The following is a 21,277-nucleotide window of genomic DNA, read 5'->3' as shown; positions in this document are numbered from 1 at the left end:
CGAGTCCAGAGCACCCCGCCCTCAGGTGAGTCGCCAAGGTTTGGTTTATGGGGGGGAGAACTCTGCTCAGACACGCCCAGGACCCCAGCCCGGCTCCCAGAGCTCGCTGCCTGCCCCGACACTTCTCCTGCCCTGGCAAGGCAGGCCTGGAGCTGCTGGGCAGCCTGTCCGCGGATGGGGGTGCTGCCTCGCTTCATACCCTGCCAGGCCCTTCCCACCTCTCTTCTGGGCTTGGGAGTTGGATTTTGTGTTCTCTTCCAGGTGACCAGAGGCCACTTCGCCGTCTGCCACGACAGGAAATGAAACAGCCACCACCTGGCACGTGGAGCTGCCCTCAAGTAATGCTCTCTGGTCTAGGCAGCGGGGTCTGCATCCAGGTTAAACGGACTTACATTGTCCCCGCCTCACCCCCGTGGAGGGAGGCCACCTCCTTTCCACCGGAGGTCTCGTGCCACTGTAGCCACTGGGCTTTGGGATGTGGGGTAGGCACCAGGGAGGGAGGTGGGGATGAGGAGAGAAAGGTGAGACCATACTAACAATTTCCTCCTCCCCAGCCTGCTGGGCTAGGGTCCCGTGCTGCACAGAGAAATCGACAACCTTAAAGATCAACTTGGTGCGAGCAACCTCGGCCGGCACCACCACGTGATCCTCGTTTCCTCTTTTATCCTTACCTGTCACTTCTCGCTCCTTAGTTTCAGTAGAGTGTGGAGGCAGAAGTCACCGCGCAGGGAGATGCAGAGCACAAAGGGGACGGGAATCTGTTCTGCTGACTCTGGGCCAACTTGGGGGAACTGCCCACAGGTGGTTAGAAATGGATGGTCAGGGGGTTCATATCCTCCGTGCCCCAGCCACTGCTGCCACGGCCAATCTGGGTCCGGGTCACACCCTGCCACTCTCTCAGGGCCCCATGTCGCTCCAGACTGCCCCAGGAATGGCAGGCATGCTGCCCGATGTCCCCGTGCCTGTGGGCCTGAGCCTCCACATCTGTGTGCCGACCCCAGCGCATCTCCTTTGCTCATACGTGCGCCACTGTCCCATCAGACTTCACTTACCTACCACGAGCTCAAATATAAAGTGATTAAGAATTTCAAACAGCAACAGCGAGCACTGCACCAAGCATTGGGGTGGGGGGATCCTTCTGACAGCATGGCCCTGGGCAAAGTTTGCACACCCTCGAAGCCAGCCCTGGACACGTCCAACGGCATCTAGGGACAAGGGAACCTGGATGTGTCTCTAGCTGAATGGTACTGTGCACAGGTGAAACTTGAAAGACATTTATTTCCAAAAGGGAGAAGGGGCGACTCGATAAGGGGAGATGATCTGAAGTCAACTAGTAGGAGAGGACAGAGGACACACGGTCTTTGGTCCACAGCATCGGGATGAAGCCCCCTGGTCTGAGGGAATACGAGCACTCTCCCCCAGCCGTGGGGCAAGGTCCTTGGTTGGCCCATCAGGCAACCGCTGGATCTGTCCTCCAGGAAAGACTCACTTGTCCTCACATTGTCCTCTGTAGCCACTGGCTTTGTTATCTGGAGGTCTTTCCTTATCCATCTATTCCCTAGGGCCACTGCTGAAGTGAGCCTCGGAGAATATGCCCTTCTCAGAGGCTGCATAGTGTTGGCAGCCTGCTACCTACTGGTGCAGCAGGATGGTTGCTTTAGGGTCTAATCAATCACTGGCTTTGGAAGGCCCAGCTTGCAGTTTCTTTGGCAATATAGTTCCCTCTAAAGATTGTTTGGCTTCCGGCCACTTCAACACATGCAAATTGCTAATCTAGACTTAGTTCCTAAGCCTGAAGCCTCTTACTTACTGCTCTCTGTGCTGGCCTGTGCCCCTCTCTGCCGATGACCAGCAGCTGTCTCGAGGCCACGTGAAGCGGTGCGCTCAGATGGGGATGAAGCACTTTTACGCGGGTCTCCACTGCTTGGCTGCCTCTGCGCCGTCTCATCTCCTCCTCAGGAGGCTGACTCCCAGCCACCTTTACAAATTGCTGGCGTTCAGGCTTCACAAGTGGTTAGCTTTCTCCACCTGTAGGGCTCCGAATTATTGGGCTCCCAATCAACAAAGGTTTCAGGTCTCAGGCAGAGTGCATCACCTTTAGAAGAACTGCATTCCTTTCCAGCTCTGCTTGTGGACCACCTGCTGTAGCCTGAGTGCCTCTTTCTTTTATAGGGCTTCTCTGAAAGTGGCAGGAAACCGCCGACACGTCCCCAACATTTTGATTCTTTCTACCACTTCCCCCAACACTTCTTCATCCTTGGGCAGCATGTCGTCTGCCTTCCAAGCTCCTGTGCTAGAGATACTTCACACACAACAAGCTGCATCCATTTAAAGTGTATTCCTTGATGACTTCAGAAAACTGTGTATGCCCATGAAACCAGCACCAGAGTAATACAGAGAAGTTTTTCTTTTTAATTAATTTATTTATTAGTTTGGTTTTGGCTGCGTTGAGTCTTCGTTGCTGTGCGCGGGCTTTTCTCTGGTTGTGGTGAGCGGGGGCTACTCTTCGCTGTGGTGCGCGGGCTTCTCACTACGGTGACTTCTCTCATTGTGGAGCACGAGCTCTAGGTGCTCAGGCTCAATAGTTGTGGCTCATGGGCTCAGTCGTTGTGGCTCGCGGGCTCCAGAGCGCAGGCTCAGTAGTTGTGGCGCACGGGCCGAGTTGCTCCACGGCATGCGGGATCTTCCCAGACCAGGGCTCGAACCCGTGTCCCCTGCATTGGCAGGCAGACTCTCAACCACTGCGCCACCAGGGAAGCCCTAGAGAACGTTTTCATCATCCCTGCGTAACACTTTGCAGTTGTCCTTTCCTATCACACCCAACCTGCTGATCTTCTGTCTTTCACTCTAGATGTGTCTGCATTTTATATAAACGGATCATCCAGTACATAGTCTTACGTGTCTGACTACTTTGAATAAAAGTACTATGAACATTCGTGTACAAGTTTTTGTGTGGACATACAGTTTCCGCTTATCTTGGGTAAATGTCTAGCAGTGGAATGGCTGGCTTCTTTGGTAAGTGTACGTTTAACTTTTCACGAGACAAGTCGCTGTACCACCTTGCACCCTCAGAGCAATGTATGAAAGTTTCTGTTCCTCCACATCCTTGTCAACACTTGGTTTGGTCAGTGCTTTTGGTTTTAGCCATTCTAATAAGTATGTAGCAGTTTCTCATTGTGGGTTTAATACGCATTTCCCTGATGACAAAAGATGCCAGGTCTGGTGTAGCTGATGATGAAATCTGGCTGATGTCAACAAATATGTCATTTTATCCACAGTGGCAGTGGCAGGGGGAATGGTACACTCCAGCTTTAACATCTTCCCAGGAGCTTGGATGGTTTTCGAACCAGCAAGATAGGGCTTAGGAGTCTCCTCAGCTGAGTGCCACTTCCTCTTTGGAGAGAAGGCCTGGGGGGACAAGAAAAAGGAGGCACTTAATTCCGGGTGGATTCTGACCTGCTCCTTTCCACTGAAGTTCAGATATATGTCTTTCAACTAAGCCTCACTATCTTCCACTCTTTCCTCCCTGGAACCGGAAAGCTCAGCGCTGAGCCACAGCCTGCGGTGTGCGTGTCCACAGCAATATGATTGTGCGGGAGTTGGTCCGAATGTGGAGCAGAAAGATCCTGCAGAGGTGGGGAGCAGGGCTGGGAAAACCAGTTGCTAAGGGTTGTGCTCATGTCACCCCCGGCGCTTCTCCTTTCAACATGCTTCTCTCCTTACCCACGCTGGTCACCCATGGCCCCACGCCTCCTGGGGCAGTGCTCCGGTGCTCCGCTTCTTCCCCCAGTCAGAACTTGCCCAGATGTCTCAGCTGCCAGAAACCAGTTGAAAAGCATCTGCTAAAACTTATTCACTCAGACAACAGCCGGCTCTGTTACCTACCAAGAGGTGACCATTTGAGACAGCGTCAAAGCCTTAGCCTAAGGAATCAAGCACATCTTCTCAAGCGAGGTTATTATTATTTATCATGCTACATAAAATTATCACATCAAAAATTTTTTGCAATTTGTGAGTCTATGATTCATTATCACTCCTATAATGCTTTATAGATGACAAACCAACTGAAACAGAACACTTTATATTTTAGTACCTTGAACTGCACTTTTTTCCTATGGCTTGAATAAGTAGTCCCACATTTTCCTTTTTGCACTGGGCCCTACAGCCTGTGTAGCCAGCCCTGAATGTGATTAAGTTCTGCCAAAGGGATATGAGCATAAACAATGTGTGCAATTACTGGATCAAGGAAAATGCTTTTTAAACTTCTACTTCCTGTCAGCTGCATCTGCCTCCCCTGTACCCCTTGTCACTGGTGGGGAAATAGCAACATCTGGAGCTGTTGGAACAGCTGGGACAGCTGGGGCTGTCTTGGAACTAGAGATAGAAGTCACATATTGGGTGTGGCCCAGCCAAGTTGCCAGCCATTTTCCCTGGATGATCTCATTAGCAGAGCTTCCCAACCTACCAGGGACCACCTTCCTGCTACCGCTGCTTGAAAAATTAACTTCCACCTTTTTAGTGTATTTTAGGCTCTCTGGTTAGAGCTGCTTAGCCAGAGAGCAGGATCTGGCAGGGATGGCATCTTCCATATATCTTTTTGCTTCTTCCTTTTACTAATTGAACCTTCCCTCCCGGAATTTAAAAGATGAGATATAATATACATAACATAAAATTCACCACTTTAAAGTGTACAATGCCACAGTTTTTAGTATATTCACAGAGTTTTGCAACCATCACCACTATCCAGTTTCAGAACACATTTGCCACCCCCAAAAGAAACCCTGTGCCCTTTAGCAGTCACTACACATTCCTCCTTCCCCCTCAGCCCCTGACAACCACTAACCTGTTTCTGTCTCCATGGATTTACCTACTCTGGACATTTCATAAGAATAGAATTATACAATATGTGGCATTTTGTGTCTGGCTTCTTTCCCTCAGCATAATATTTTCAAAGTTCATCCATGTGGTAGCATGTGTCAGTGCTTCATTCCTTTTCATGGCCAAATAATATAATATTCCACTGTATGGATATACCACAGTTTGTTTATCCACTCATCCATTGACGGGCATTTGAGTTGTTTCTACTTTTTGGCCATTATGGGAAATGCTGCTATGAACATTCATGTACAAGTTTTATTGCAGGCATGTATTTTTGTTATGGACTGAATGTTTGTGTCTCTCAAAATTCATGTTGAAGCTCTAACCCCCAATATGATAGTATTTGGATGTAGGGCCTTTGGGAAGTAATTAGATTTAGATGAGGTCACGAGGGTGGAGTCCTCATAATGAGATTAGTGCCCTTATAAGAAGAGACAAGCAGCTTGCTTTCTCTCTCTCTGCCATGTGAGGACACAGCAAGAAGGTGGCTGTCTGCAAGCCAGGAAAAGGGCTCTCACCAGGAACTGAATAAGCTGGCACCTTGATATTGGACTTCCCAGCCTAGAGCATTGTGAGAAATAACTTTCTGTTGTTTAAGCCACCTAGTTTGGTATTTTGTTATAGCAGCCTGAGCTGACCTATACAATCTGCAATTCTTCATCATTATAAATGTCCTTCTTGGTCTCTAGCAGCAATTTTTACCTTAAAGTCTATTTTGTTTGATATTAATATATGCATTCCTGCTCTCTTTCGTTGCTCTTTGCATGGTGTATATTTTTCCATTTTTTACTATCTTTTTTTTTAATAAAGTGAATGGTGTTTAGTTTTTTTTAATTTATTTATTTTATTTTTTGCTGCATTGGGTCTTTGTTGCTGCGTGCGGGCTCTCCTCTAGTCGCGGTGAGCAAGGGCTACTCTTTGTTGTGGTATGCGCGCTTCTCATTGCGGTGGCTTCTCTTGTTGCGGAGCACAGGCTCTAGGCGCGCGGGCTTCAGTAGGTGTGGCACACGGGCTCAGTAGTTGTGCTTTGTGGGCTCTAGAGTGCAGGCTCAGTAGTTGTGGCATGCGGACTTAGTTGCTCTGCAGCATGTGGGATCTTCCCGGACCAGGGCTCGAGCCTGTGTCCCCTGCATTGGCAGGCAGATTCTTAACCACTGCACCCCCAGGGAAGCCCCCATTCTTTACTTTCAACCTATTTGTGTCTTTTAATCCAAAGTGTATCTCCTGTAGGGACTTCCCTGGCGGCCCAGTGGTTGAAACTTCGCCTTCCAGTGCAGGCGGTGCAGGTTCGTTCCCTGGTCAGGGAGCTAAGATCCCACATGCCTCACAGCCAAAAAAACCAAAACAGAACATAAGCAGTATTGTCACAAATTCAATAAAGACTTTAAAAATGGTCCACATCAAAAAAAATTTTTTTTAATAAATAAAGTGTGTCTCCTGTAGACAGTATATAGTTGAATCATATTTTGTTTTTAATTCTTTCTGCCAATCTGTGCCTTTTACTTGGAGAATTTAATCCATTTATACTCAATATAATTACTAATAAGGTAGGATTTACATTTACCATTTTGCTATTTGTTTTCTATATCTATTCCTCCATTACTGTCTGCTTTTTTGTCAAATATTTTCTAGTGACCATTTAAGTTCTCTTGTTTCTTTTACTAAAGTTTTTGAGTTGTCTTCCTAGTGATTGATTCCTGGTGATTACAAATAGCATCTTAACCTTTAACAATTTTCAGATTTATACCAATTTAATTTCAGTAGCATATATAAATTTGCTCCTGTATGGCTCCCTCCCCTCCCTCCTCTTCTGTGGGCTATTTTTTGTCATACACATCACATATATAAGTTCATCAACACTGTTTTACATATATAAGTTCATCAACACTGTTTCACATATATAAGTTCATCAACACTGTTTTACATATATAAGTTCATCAACACTGTTTTATAATTATTGCTTTATGGAGTGTTTTTTTTAATCAGATAGAAGAAAAGAGTTACAAGCAAACGTACAATTATACTGTCTTTTATGTTTATCTCTGTAGTTACCATTGCATACTATTTTGTTTCTTTGCGTGTCTCTTAGTGCTTTGTCAAAAACTGAACATTTAAAATATTATACTGTGTCAATTCTGGAAATCAGATTCTGTCCCCTTCACAGGTTTTATTGTTGCTACTGTTTGCTTCATGAGTTTTCTGAACTAATCCTGTAAGGTCTGTACTCTTTCCATGGGTGGTCTCTGGAGTCTCTACTTGGTCAGCTTAGTGGTCAGATAATGATTGGACTCGTATTTCTTTCAGTTCCTGGAACGGTTATGTCTCCCAGTCTTTGCCAGTGAGGTCTTTATGTATGTGGGAACAGGCCTTCACCACTTGGCCAGGCTGTTTCCAACTCTGTCTTAGCCTTCACTTCGTAGTTGAGCAGAGCTTCAAGTTCAGCCGTATTTGAGAGCTTAAGGTCTTCTCAGGTCTTTCCTGACAATGTGCTCAGCCGTGGACATACACACTGCCTTATGCATGTTTGTGGCCTTTTGGATTCTCAGGAATATGTCAGAGATTCTCAAAGCCCTCTATGGACATCTCATTCCCCAGGTTTTCCTTTTAAGCTTTTTGGCTAGCCAGTTGTTTTCCCAACTGTTGTCCACTGCCTCAGGTGGCCACAATGTTACACAATTGCCTCTGACTGTTTTTGACCACCCGCCCCCCTACCAAAGAAAAGCTGTTTGCACTGGGTGAGCTCCAACTTGGGTCAAATAAAGACGGTTTTTGAGAGTTGTCTTCCAGGGAACCACCAGATAAGTCATATAATTATGATTGCCTCAGAATGGGACTTTGAAGGATCTCCGACACCGTTCTACCCCCTCCAGTGTCTGCTAGGCTTCAGGTTTTCACCATGATAGGGATAGTAGGTTGCTGGTTTTCAAGGCTACTGCAGAGCTGGGGAGAAGGGCATAGGAATGGGAAAAGTTAAAATGCCACAAAGCTCACTGCTCTTACTGAGATTCAGCTGATGATGCTGAAGGTGCTGGCCTGTGGACCACTTTGAGAACCACTGGGTGGGAATGAGGTATGCAAATGGGGGATAGAGTGAGGCTAACCATCCTCTACTACAATTGGCCTCCTTTTTCTTTTGTACTGAATTCTGACCACTGAACCAAAGGGTATATGAGAAAGAGGGGTGTTTTCTGTCTTTGTTGGATGGTAAAGGATGGGCCTGCCCCAAGGGATCTCTCCCCAAGGGAACTCTCTCTGCCCCAAGTGTCTTTTCAAACCAGTGCTTACAATGGAAAATACCTTTTCTAAATACAGTTTATTTTAAAGCCCTGCTTGCCCTGTGGGTTGGGAGGAGCACACTGGGAACATGAAAACATTTCTCCTTCCCAAGGGCAATCACCCATTTGTCTCTAACAAGTACTTCTGAGAACTGCCCTCCCAAGGTCCTAGGAGTCACTGAAGCTCCTTGGTTTTCATTCTTCCAACAGCACTCCCAACCCCTTCTTGCTGCCTTCACTGTGCCTCATGCCCACAGATTTTGCTCTCCTGCTTCTGTAGATCAAGGCTCCAGGGAGTGCCCTGGGCTCCTTGTCAGGGACTTCCTGGTGAGAGGTGGGTGAAATGGACAGCTGGTTTCCACGGGTAGCAGTGAGGCAGTTGGGGAGGCTGGGTGCATAGCTGGCTATGAGAGCTTGGGTCTTGGCAGTTTGCCGGCCCTGGAATCAAGGGAAATTCTGTCCCCCTTTTGCTGCTGGTCTGATGAAGTGGAGAGGGCCTTGGAGTAGGATAGCAGCCACTTTCTGGGACACTGCACGAGAGAGATTTATGGGTGTGGCAGGGCCTCCAAGAACAGAAGACTCTGGGCATGGAGATGAGGAGCTTGGGAGGCAGCAAAGGAAGGCTTCTGGGCAGGGGCTTTAACTTGCATCAGGAATGCCAGCTGGTGTTTCCTTAGGGACTGGGGACTGAGCAAAACCCCTTCCCTGACAGAGGAGCAGGGTGGGGTTGGCACTGAGAACAGAAGCCCATGTGTATGCCAGGGGCTGCTGAGCAGGCCCTGGTCACCCTGTGGCATGTTGGGGGACTTGGGTCCGCTTGCAGGGTATCAGGGCTGTGAGCAGGAGCGGTCTCGTGCTCCCTGTACAGCCAGCCAAGCTGGGCCTTCCAGATGACACTGGCCAGGGCCTGCCAAGGCTGAGCCTTCCTGCCTCCATGTCAGCGATAAGGCCCCAAAGGCAGCCGTGTGGAAAGCACAGGGTGGAATAGGTGGATTCCGAGGCAAAGCCACACGTCCAGGAGGAGCTGCAACAGGGGGTCTGGGGACCCTGCTCTTCCCCTGTGCCAGGTCCCAAGTCCAGCTGTGTCTGCGACACCCAACAGGGTTAGTCAGGCTCTAAGCAGCTGACTCCATGACCAAGCTCATTGACCCCCTCCTGCCAAACCCAGGTGACACGGGAAGACTTGTGGTTGGAGTCGGCACTGGGGACTCAGCAGGCGGGTGCCAGGACAGACCCCTGCGGGGGAGGGAGGGTTCTGGCAAACCTTTCATCTTCTTATTGTAGGGTTCTGATATCTTTCAAACCTACTGTGTGGGAGACGTGGAGTGTGCACCAGACCCCGGGCCTCAGGGGGCCACTGGCTCAGCTGACTTTCACCCTCCAGGGACCTCCCCTCTCCTCACCCTCCACGGAGGGAGCAGGCCTGACGGTGGCTGCTTTTAACTGCACTGCTGCTACTCCTGCAGCCTTCTCTCCTTCGCTGGAGGAGCTTCATTCTGATGGCTTCCCACACCTGTCTGTGCTTCTAAAGCTCCCCTACACACACAGGAAGCAGGGTGTGGGCAGCAGGCTGTATGATAATCCACAAGTGTATATGCTGAGGCTATTTTAAGCAGTCCCCTATAGACATAGACATTCATGCCGTTTCTCATTTTTCAGTATTATGGTGAGTGCTGAAATGAATATCTTGCTACATTTGTTTTACTGCACTAGATTTTTTAGAAGGGGAATTGCTGGGTCAAAGAGAAGGCCCTTTTTAAAGAGTCTGATACATAGTAACAAATTGTCCCCCCAAAAAGGTTGGCACAATTTGCACCCTAACCAGTTGTGCATGAAAGTGATCATTTTCATACATCCCACCTCAAACAGAATATGTGCAATCTTTTACATCTTTGCCCATGTAGTGACGCAAGCCACAGCTCAATGCAGGTCCACTTCCCTTTTGATTTTAATGTAATTGGATAATATGTGTGACATTTGGTCAATGGTATCTCTTCTTTGCGAACTGCCCATTCATATTGTTTACCGGTTTTCTATTTGGGACAGTCATATTTTTCATATTGATGGGTAAGTGCTCTTTACATGTTTGAAATATCAAATCTTTGTCATAGTTGGAAAATACATTTCCTCCACATTCCTTCATTTTACCTTTTGTTCATGGTCTTTTTATATGTAGAAGTTTAAAAGCTTTTAATGTGTTTAAGTGATCACTTTTTTCATTATACTTTCTGGATTTTTTTCCTATGAAAAGCCCCGCCCATTATAAAATTATGAAAACGTTCATTCACAGCATCTTCTAGGACTTTAAAATTTTAATCTATCAGGAGTGTGTTTTGGTGAGAAATGACATTGGGATCTAACTTTATTTTCTCTCCAAAGTGTTAGTCAGGTGTCCCAACACCATTTACCGAATAATCCATATCTAACCACTGAGGTGAAATGTCATCTTCACCAAATTCTAAATCCCCATCTGGGTTTATCCTTGCACATTTGTTCAACCAGCTATTATAGGTTGGGTGATTCCAGGATGGCCTCTCTGAGGCCACTACCTGAAGAAAACTGTAGGGAAGGTAGGGAGTGGGGTTAGGAGAGAGAAAGACAGAGAGACAGAGACAGAGAGACTCTTGCAAAGGAAACCTTTTGCAATGCTGGGAGGAAAGCTTACAGAACTGTAGGGCGACTGACATTTTGGATGGATCTCTGGTTCTCTGGGTCTTCCAATAATCTCAGCTATCCCCACGGCAACTGTGAAGAAACCACTCTTTGCTAACTGGTGCTCTTACATTCATGACAGAGACACAGTGGGGTTGGAATGCGACTACAAAATTGTAATTTAGTAACTTTAAGAATCCTTTTCCAAGCTGGGTTTTCTTGGCACCTCCACACTTTGGCTGCATGCACTGATGGACCCCATCAGCAAGGTCAGGGAGAGTCTGGAAGGTTCCTTCTGGGTACGGGGGAGAAAAAGTCAAGATTGGACTTGTGGCTCCCAGGCTCTAGGTTACCTGAGACCATGACAAGTGACTGTCTATCCCGGGGTCACACTTAAAAATGGCTTCATGGCAGCCTCCACCCAAACCCCAGAGTTTGCCCTCAGAGAATGCACAGCCCCACTTGACCAATGGTAACAGCTGGGTTCTCTGCTCTCCTCCCCTGCAATGTGAAGGAAATCGCTCGGCCTTCCCCAACTTGACCCAGTAAGTAATTGCAAATCACCCCAAACAGCCGGCAATCCTTGAGTCTGTTGCTTGAAACTCACCTGTGCTGGTCTGCATGAGTTGGAGCTCTTTGTTTGTAAATGAGGGAAGGAGGCTCCCTGGAGGGACGTGGAGGAGCTCATAGTATTGAAGTTAGGGGCTGAATAACGAAGCACCAGGAAGTTGGGGTCCCATGCAGTTCCTTGTGAATTTTTGGATGAGCTTTTCCATTTCTGCAAAAAATGCTCTTGAGATTTTTTTTCATTATTCAATGAATTAGATTTATTATAATATTTTTAAAGCTATGTATTACCTGGTAAAACGTTTACGTCATATTACAGTAAGTGAGGGAACGGCAGAAAGCAGATTAAAGTATTGATATGATATTATTTCATTAAAGTGTTTCTTTTTTTTAATTTTTTAAAATTTTTTATTTAAAAAAAATTTTTTTTAATCAGTCATCAATTTTATACACATCAGTGTATACATGTCAATCCCAATCGCCCAATTCAGCACACCACCATCCCCACCCCACCGCGGTTTTCCCCCCTTGGTGCCCATACGTTTGTTCTCTACATCTGTGTCTCAACTTCTGCCCTGCAAACCGGTTCATCTGTACCAATTTTTCTAGGTTCCACATACATGCGTTAATATATGATATTTGTTTTTCTCTTTGTGACTTACTTCACTCTGTATGACAGTCTCTAGATCCATCCACGTCTCAACAAATGACTCAATTTTGTTCCTTTCTATGGCTGAGTAATATTCCATTGTATATATGTACCATGTCTTCTTTATCCATTCGTCTGTCGATGGGCATTTAGGTTGCTTCCATGACCTGGCTATTGTAAATAGTGCTGCAATGAACATTGGGGTGCATGTGTCTTTTTGAATTACGGTTTTCTCTGGGTATATGCCCAGTAGTGGGATTGCTGGATCATATGGTAATTCTATTTTTAGTTTTTTAAGGAACCTCCATATCGTTCTCCATAGTGGCTGTATCAATTTACTTTCCCACCAACAGTGCAAGAGGGTTCCCTTTTCTCCACACCCTCTCCAGCATTTGTTGTTTGTAGATTTTCTGATGATGCCCATTCTAACTGGTGTGAGATGATACCTCATTGTAGTTTTGATTTGCATTTCTCTAATAATTAGTGATGTTGAGCAGCTTTTCATGTGCTTCTTGGCCATCTGTATGTCTTCTTTGGAGAAATGTCGATTTAGGTCTTCTGCCCATTTTTGGATTGGGTTGTTTGTTTCTTTAATATTGAGCTGAATGAGCTGTTTATATATTTTGGAGATTAATCCTTTGTCCGTTGATTCGTTTGCAAATATTTTCTCCCCTTCTGAGGGTTGTCTTTTCATCTTGTTTATGGTTTCCTTTGTTGTGCAAAAGCTTTGAAGTTTCATTAGGTCCCATTTGTTTATTTTTGTTTTTATTTCCATTACTCTAAGAGGTGGATCAAAAAAGATCTTGCTGTGATTTATGTCAAAGAGTGTTCTTCCTATGTTTTCCTCTAAGAGTTTTATAGTGTCTGGCCTTATACTGAGGTCTTTAATCCATTTTGAGTTTATTTTTGTATATGGTGTTAGGGAGTGTTCTAATTTCATTCTTTTACATGTAGCTGTCCAGTTTTCCCAGCACCACTTACTGAAGAGACTGTCTTTTCTCCATTGTATATCCTTGCCTCCTTTGTCATAGGTTAGTTGACCATAGGTGTGTGGGTTTATCTCTGGGCCTAACAAACACATTGTCTACTCTGGAGAATGCTCCGCATATTCTGCTGCTGTTGGGTGGTGTATTCTGTATATATATGCTAGGTCTAGTTGGTTCTTATGTTGTTGAGTCCTCTGTTTCTTTATTGATCTTCTGTCTGGTTGTTCTATCCATTATTGAAGGTAGAGTATTGAAGTCTCCAACTACTATTGTAGAACTGGCTGTCTCTGCATTCAATTCTGTCAATGTTTGCTTCATACATTTTGGGATTTTGTTCTTAGGTGTAAACTATGTTTACAATAGTTATATCTTGTTTATGAATTTATCTTTTTAATCATTTTATGATCTTTGTCTCTTATGACAAATTTTGACTTAAGTCTATTTTATCTGATATTACTATAGCCACTCTAGGTCTCTTTTGAGTATTATTTGTATGGAATTTTTTTTCATCCCTTAACTTTTTTTTTTTAATTTATTTATTTTCGTCTGTGTTGGGTTGTCATTGCTGTGCGCAGGCTTTCTCTAGCTGTGGAGAGCAGGGGCTACTCTTTGTTGTGGTGCACAGGCTTCTCATTGCAGTGGCTTCTCTTGCTGCAGAGCACGTGCTCTAGGCATGTGGGCTTCAGTAGTTGCAGCACGCGGGCTCGGTAGTCGTGGCGCACGAGCTTAGTTGCTCCACGGCATGTGAGATCTTCCCAGACCAGGGCTCGAACCCATGTCCCCTGCATTGGCAGGCGGATTCTCAACCACTGCGCCACCAGGGAAGCCCTCGTCCCTTAACTTTCAACCTATTTGTGCCTTTGGCTCTAAAGTGAGTCTCTTGTACACAGTGTGTAGTTGGGTTATGGCTTTTAGATCCATTTTGCCAATCTCTGATTTTATTTGGAGCACATGATCCACTTACATTTAAAGTAGTTATTGATAAGAGCTTCCTTTCGCCATTTTGCTTTTCCCCCTGCATATGTTTTATATCTTTTTTATCCCTCAGTTCCTCCATTACTACCAAATTTGGGTTAGATTGATATTTTCTAGATACCTACCATCTTGATTCCCTTCTCATTTATTTCACTGCATATTTTTTAGTGGTTTCCCTGGGGATTGCAATGAATACCTTTTACTTATAACAATCTAGTTTGAATTAATGCCAACTTTGCTTCAATAGTGTACAAAAAGTCTGCTCCTATACAGCTCCACCTCTCCCCCCTCCTTCTTTTTTTGTTGCGGCACGTGAACTCTTAGTTGCGGCATGCATGTGGGATCTAGTTGCCCAACCAGGGATCGAACCTGGGCCCCCTGCATTAGGAGCAAGGAGTCTTAACCACTGGAGCACCAGGGAAGTCCCTCCACCACTCCCCTTTGTATTGTTATCGTCACAATTTACATCTTTCTATGCGGTGTGCCCATTAGCACTGTTTTATAATTATTGTCTTATGCTTTTGTTTTTAATCATATATGAAAAGAGAGAAGTTAAAAACCAAAATACATTAATATTGACTTTTATGTTTACCTATGTATTTACTTTTACTGATGTTCTTTATGTCTTTGTATGACTTCGAGTTATTGTCTGGTATCCTTTCATTTCAGCTGAAATACTCCCTTTAGCACTGCTTGTAGGGTTCATCTACTAGCAATGAATTCTCTCGGATTTAATTTATCAGGAAATGTCTTAATTTCTTCTTCGTTTTTGGAGGAAAGTTTTTCCAGATGTAGAGTTCGTGGTTGACAGTTCTTTTTTCTTTCAGAACTTTAAATATGTCACCCCCATTGCCTTCTGCTCTCCATGGATTTTGATGAGAAATTGTCAGTCTTATGAGGATCCCTTTGTACATAAGAAGTTGCTCTTGTTTTGCTGCTTTCAAGATTCTCTCTTTGTCTTTGTCTTTTGACAGTTTGATTATAATGTGACTTGGTGTGGATCTTTTGTTTTTATCCTATTTGGGATTCATTGAACTTTTTGGATGTGCAGACTCATCATCTGCCTGTTCTTGAGTCAATATTTTAAAATCAGATTTTACTCGGTTTTCCAGCTCATCCGGATTTTAGATTTATGAGTGAAGATCTGTCTATCTAGTGCAATCATACCACATGAGCATTTAGCCTTTGTGGATTCCATGACATGGACTTGAGAAGCAGAGACAAAGACACAAGGACATAACTTCTTAGACATGCCTTTATGTATGACAAGGCCTCATGAGCCTTGAGCCCCTAATTGTGCTTGTGCCTCAAACCTAGTCTATCACAGACACCTCTTGAAAGACCTGATAACATCCAAGGAGTATAGTTTGGGAAACTGATACTTGTTTATCATTGAAACAAAGATACAAGATCTCACACCCCAGAGGTAACCACCGTTGGTTAGCGTTTTGGTGAACATCATTTCATGAATCTTTCTGTGAATATATACATATGAATATATATGTCTATGTACATGTCTGTGAAGTAGATATGTCTAAGGACACACACATACACACACACACACATGCACACACTCACACGTGCACACACAAACAGAATTGTTCCTAGTGATCATCGCCCAGACACTTACCTGGATAAAACGAAAAGGCCCTCAGGGGTCCAACGGATGCACTCACTGTGACAACTCAACTGCCCTTGCTGTTTCCAGCCACTCTTCCCAAACCAGGCCTTGCGTTCAGGTCTCCCTGTCTTCTTCTCTGCCTGGCTCTTCTTTCCTGCTAGGGAAGCAGGAGGAGTGCCCGACCGAGGTAAGTCACAAGGAGAGCCTCAGCTCGCCCCTCCTGCATTCTGTGGTGACCAGACAGCCCCACGAGTAAGTCTTGTCCTTACTGCCCCAGGCCGGAGTGCCTTCCCCAGATGTCACAAGTACAGTTTTAGCCACTGAGGAAGGTTGCAGTGCATGTTTCCCCGGATTGCCTCTGGCCTTGTTGAGGGATGTGTTTCCAATGCATATCGGCAGAAACCAGAAGCCATGGTGAGAGGCAACCTAACCGTCACCTCGGAATCCCTCCTCCTGGGACTGTCCGAGGTGCCTGAGCATCAGCCCCTCCTCTTCTGTCTGTTCCTGTCCAGGTACCTGGTCGCTGTGGCGGGGAACCTGCTCTTCGCTCTGGTCATCAGCTCCAGCTCCAGCCTCCACACCCCCATGTACTTCTTCATAGCCACTCTGTCCTGCGTTGACACCTGCTTCACCTCCGTCACTGTACCGAAGATGCTGCTAAACATCCAAGCCCAGAGCCAAGCCATCCCCCATGCAGCATGCCTCACGCAGATGTGTTTCACAATTTTGTTTCTAGAGCTGGACAATGTCCTCTTGGCAGTGATGGTCTATGACAGATTTGTAGCCATAGGTCACCCTCTCCACTATACCACAACCATGAGCCCCAAATTCTGCATCACATCGGTGTGTGTGGCTCTGACGGTCACAAACATCTATCCCTTGATCCACACCCTCCTCATGAATGCACCGTCATTCTGTGCAAGTGTCAGAATTCACCACATCTTCTGCGAGCTCTATGCGTTGCTAAAGCTCAGATATCCACATCAGTGAGTTGGTGGTTTACACCATGGGGAGCTTTCTTTTCGTCACTCCCTTCCTCTTTATCTCTATCTCCTACCTTCGCATTCTCTCAGCCATCCTGAGATGTCGGTCTTCCCAGCGCAAGCTGAAAGCCTTCTCCACTTGAGATCCCCACCTCGCTGTGCTGTCATTGTTCTACAGGACCCTATTCAGGGTGTACCTGCGACCCTCGTCCTCCTACACAGCCGAGGACTCAGTGGCCACGGTGCTGTATGCGGTGGTGGCTCCCATGCTCAACCCCTTCATTTACAGTCTGAGGAACAAGGACATGAAGGGGGCCTTGAGGCACCTCTTCAGCTGGAGAAGGGTCTGGTCTTGGTGACAGCAAGACAAAGATGCCTTGTCTTCTCCTAGCCTTCAGGTGGGAGGGGACTGTCCAGGAGACAGATGCATCAGGTGTCCAGCTCAGCCCCGAATTTCTGCTGTCCTCACGTTCACCTGCTCACTCGGCCACTCCTCCCTGAGTGACCCTCGTGTGCCAGGCCACGGGGGGGGGGGGACAGCTGTCTGCATGAGCACTTACTTTTCCATTCACTCCATGTGGCTTTCTAAACATTTTAAACTTTACTGCATCACAAGTAATGCAGCGTTTTGTTGTGTGCTGAGCAGGCACTGTTTTGAGTGAGCACATGTAATGATTCAACGTCCAACACACCCTGTGCTGGAGACGCCGTCATAATCCCCCATTTTCTAGCTGAGGAACGCCCTCAGGGAAGTGACGGCATTCTCACCTTCTGCTTCTGGGGGAATGATTTGTCCCTGTCCCTGCTCAAGAGAACAAAATCTGCCGTGGGCGGCTCCCGTCACCAGGTGGCAGTAAACGCACGGGTTGAGTAAGAGCTGGGGGCCCCTCAAACTCCTGCGCGGATCATGGAGTGTCAACACACTTCCCAGACCACAGACTTACCTGCTGCCTTCACAAAGGACATTCCTCATGCAAGTGAAGAGAATGGATTCACTCCCCTTCCCCGGCACGTGCACGTGACAACAGTCACAACTGTGTGGCTGGGAGCCTTTTCCAGTGATGGACGCAACGGTAGTCCGTCCCACGTGCTCTGCTATGAGATGGGCTTTTCAGCCACCTCTTGAGGGGTGGGGTCTGTGTCCCCGAAACTTGAATCTGGACCGGCTTGTGACTGCTCCAATGGCGTGCAGCAAAAGTGATGCACTATGACCTCCAAGGCTGAGTCATAGATGGCAGTGCAGCTACTGGATTGTGCCTCGGACTGTGTGCTCTGGGATCCCTGAGCTATGTGTGACAAGAAGGACGGCCCTGAGGTCACCACACTGCAAGGAAGGCAAGCTCCATGGAGGGGGAAAGCAGTGCTCCGATTGGCTAGGCCTGAGCCACATGCCCACCCCTGGAATCAGAGGTGAAGTCAACTCTATCAGAACCATAATGGCCGAGAGAAAAAGAAAGGGGAGATTTTCTAGGGTGACATGAGGATACCAGTACCAAGAGAAGGGAAACGGATGCTGGGTGACAAAACCCATAGATGTCCTCTACAGTGGTGCAGACTTTTCATCAAATTCAAAATCCATTTCTAATGGTTATTTTTTTAAAAAGCAAGACTAGGAAAGATTCTTCTCGTAATAGAGCATGTGCCCTGCTACTGGCCCTCCCATCAGCTTCCATCCCCTGACTCTGGGGTTCCACATCCACTTCAGCGGGCTGTCCTCTTCCTAATCCTCCCACACAGACCTTTGCTGAATTAAAGTTTGTAAGTAAGTGGTTTTAAAGGGGAAAAATGGAGCAGACTATTATTTTCCAAAGGAAAAACATTTCAAAACTAATAATTCCTTATGAAAATATTTAAACAACATGGAAGTCTAACATCTAAATAGTGAAAGGTTTCTTCCCTAATGCCCAGTGATGGATGACATTGACAGCAGGGGTGGCTCCTTCCAGGTGGTGACTCTGCCTTTCCCCACATGTTCATATGGTCAGAGTGTTTTGAAAAACAGGAATATGCCATACCCAGAATTCTGCAATTTGCTTTAATCTCTTTCCATATTAGTTCCCAGCTACCTACTTTGCTCTGACTGCCGTATGTTACTCCACCAGGACGGGCTTACCGTGATTTACTGAACGTTTCCCCCGTCGATGTACAGTCTACCAATTTTTCACAATGACAAACAACGCTGTAATTAACACTGTGGTCAATTCTGCCTTGTGCACATACACAAGAGTTTTTCTGTGATAGATTCCCAAAGGTGGGTCAAAGGATATGCATATCTTAATATTTAATAGGAAATGCCAATCAAATGTCCAGATAGATTTTACCACCACTCTGATAGTGTGTAAGAGTCCTTGTTTCTAACTATAGCCTTCTCGAACACTGAAGATTTCAGTTAATTAAATTAATCCTACACTGAGCTCTGCTCTGGTCCCACAAAGCAAATCTTAAAAAAGTAAGACTCAAGAGGTTCAAACTGTTTCCAAGGAACTTAATAGGATCCCAGAACAAAGCTCAAGAATAAGTTTAGGAATAGAAAAACATCCAGCACCCAAGGGAAATCTTATAATGCCTAGCATCCAATCTAAATTTACCGGGCATGCAAAGAAGCAGGACAATCCAAACCATTACGACAGAAATCAGTTAAAATGCATCGATTGGAAAGGAAGAAGTCAATGTGCCTTTGTTTACAGACAGAATGACTGTATATGGAGAAAGGCCCATGGGATTTATAAAAAGAGCTATTACTATCAACTAGTGAGTTTAGCAAGGTTGCAGAATACAAGCTGTTTTAGAGGGAGCTAATCACCTCACCCCAAACACTTAACCAACTGCCCAGCACTTTTCTTTGCAGATCTGAAACAAGGTCGGTAAGCCACAAATTCCTACTTAGTATTCTGGCGTTATATGTTAATATAAAAATGTAACTATAAAACTAAGAAAATATTCCAGAATTAACAGTGGATGGCAGGACACCATTTTCTTTTTGTTCCACTTCTTACATTGTCTTCAATTACGTGTACTACTTGAATAGCTGAATCCCAGACCTCCCCTCCAACCTGAGGACAAATGCAAGAATATTAGGAGGTGCAGAAGCTAAAACTAAACTCAGACACAGAACAGCAGCTCAGGTGTATTTTCTGCAGTTAACATTTAATCACCAAACGAAATACGTGGACCCTGAGCGCCCAAGGGCCAGTACAGGCAAAAGACGAAGCCGCAACAACAAAGTGGTGACCACTGAAGAAAGCAATGCCCTAGGGAAGGACGCCAAGGACAGGACATATAAGTTAGCGTTAGCCCCTTCTGGCCTGCTGAGGCATAACTAAAAAGGGGGGCACAATGTCCTGGATGATCTGAAACACCCGGGAAACCAGGTTCAGACAGGAGGTGATGGAAGTTCGCAGTTGGCCAAGGTCTTCAGCAGTCAATCGGCTAAAAGGGAGGAAAAAATAAAATTCAAGTGCGTGGGGAAGAGCACGTCCCTCCCTGTCCCCCCACACCGACAATCCCAGAGCACCACACTTCTTCTTTAGGCTTAACCCTCCATTACAGCTCCACCGGGGCTGAGCCTGGCTCTGGCCACCTGCCACCACCCCCCCCCCCCCGCCAGCACCCTCTAGAACCCACATGACCAGGACGCTGCCCTCCACGTCGAGCTCCTTCTGAATGGGCGGTGGGACTCGAAAGTATACAGTCAGGAACCCGCGGGCGATCTCCGCGCCCAAGGGCATTGGGAAAAGCACAGTAAGGGTGCTGGTGGAGATATGGTTAAGGCACCATCCACACTACTGATTTCGCCTGTGCTTCAGGCTTCCTCCTCACTGAGACCCGCCTTCACCCCCCACCCCCCGGCTTCCCCCCCCAGACCACCCCTTAGGCCATCCACAACCTCCCACCCTATACACTGAGGCCACCCTGGACATCACCACCCCTACCCTCCGGTTTCCCTCAGGCTGGTTTTCCCCACCACCATCCCGTCAGCCCAGACCACCCTTGGCCCATACCCTCCAGCCGCCCAGAGTTCCCTCCTTCTACACTTCAGGCCCCACCGCCTGCAGCCCCTCCCCCCAAACCACCTCCAGCCCAGCCCCTGGCCGCCCGGCCCACTGGGGCTCCTGCAAAAGGATACCACTGTAGCGCCTGCTGACCCGGACCTCCAGCCCCGGGTGCTGCGTCTCTACGTGGCCCTGCTGCGTGGGCTGCCCGCTGGATCTGCACAAGGCCACCGGCTGCGCCACCTGCCTCTCCTGCGACGCCAGGGTTGCTAGGGTCTCCAGGGTCGCCAGGATTGACTGGGTCACCCTGGCCACCACATGCTGCTCCCACTGCAACGGCCGCGGCACCTGCGCCTTCGTCTGCTGCCCTCATGGCTCCTCCACCATCTGCCTCAGACTCCATCTACAACCGCTTTCTCCCTCCCTACGAGTTGGGGAAGAACAAAACGCTCCCTCACAAAACCCAACCCCCTAACGCCCCCTGCAACTCGGGATTCCCAGAGCGCCTGCGCACACAGACCCCTGGTAACGCCTCCTGACCCGTGATTGGTTCCCACCGACAGAGCCTGCAGGCTCTCCAGCCAATGGGCGCCCCCTTATGCAGCTCCACACCTCAGAGCGCTGTGTAACCCCAATGAGCCTGCACAAACAGACACCCACAGGGTCTGGTCCCGCTAACCGGCCTACCTCGGGCCCAGA

At 47.0% G+C, this 21,277-nt stretch overlaps 1 protein-coding gene across 1 annotated transcript; it reads left to right on the top strand.

The window, feature by feature from the left end:
- The first annotated feature begins 905 nt into the window (after positions 1-905).
- LOC309652207 (olfactory receptor 1D2-like) lies at positions 906-20,300 on the top strand. Its single transcript, XM_082445722.1, has 2 exons — positions 906-16,589; positions 16,738-20,300. The coding sequence occupies exons 1-2, from the start codon at positions 15,943-15,945 to the stop codon at positions 16,943-16,945; spliced, it is 855 nt and encodes a 284-aa protein (XP_082301848.1). The 5' UTR covers positions 906-15,942; the 3' UTR covers positions 16,946-20,300.
- Positions 20,301-21,277: the final 977 nt, after the last annotated feature.

The sequence above is a fragment of the Balaenoptera physalus genome (genome assembly GCF_965194825.1).
Source record: "Balaenoptera physalus genome assembly, chromosome: X".
NCBI classification, from domain to species: domain Eukaryota; kingdom Metazoa; phylum Chordata; class Mammalia; order Artiodactyla; family Balaenopteridae; genus Balaenoptera; species Balaenoptera physalus.
The sequence above is the reverse complement of the archived record's forward strand: the minus strand, read 5'-3'. Positions and strand labels throughout refer to the sequence as shown.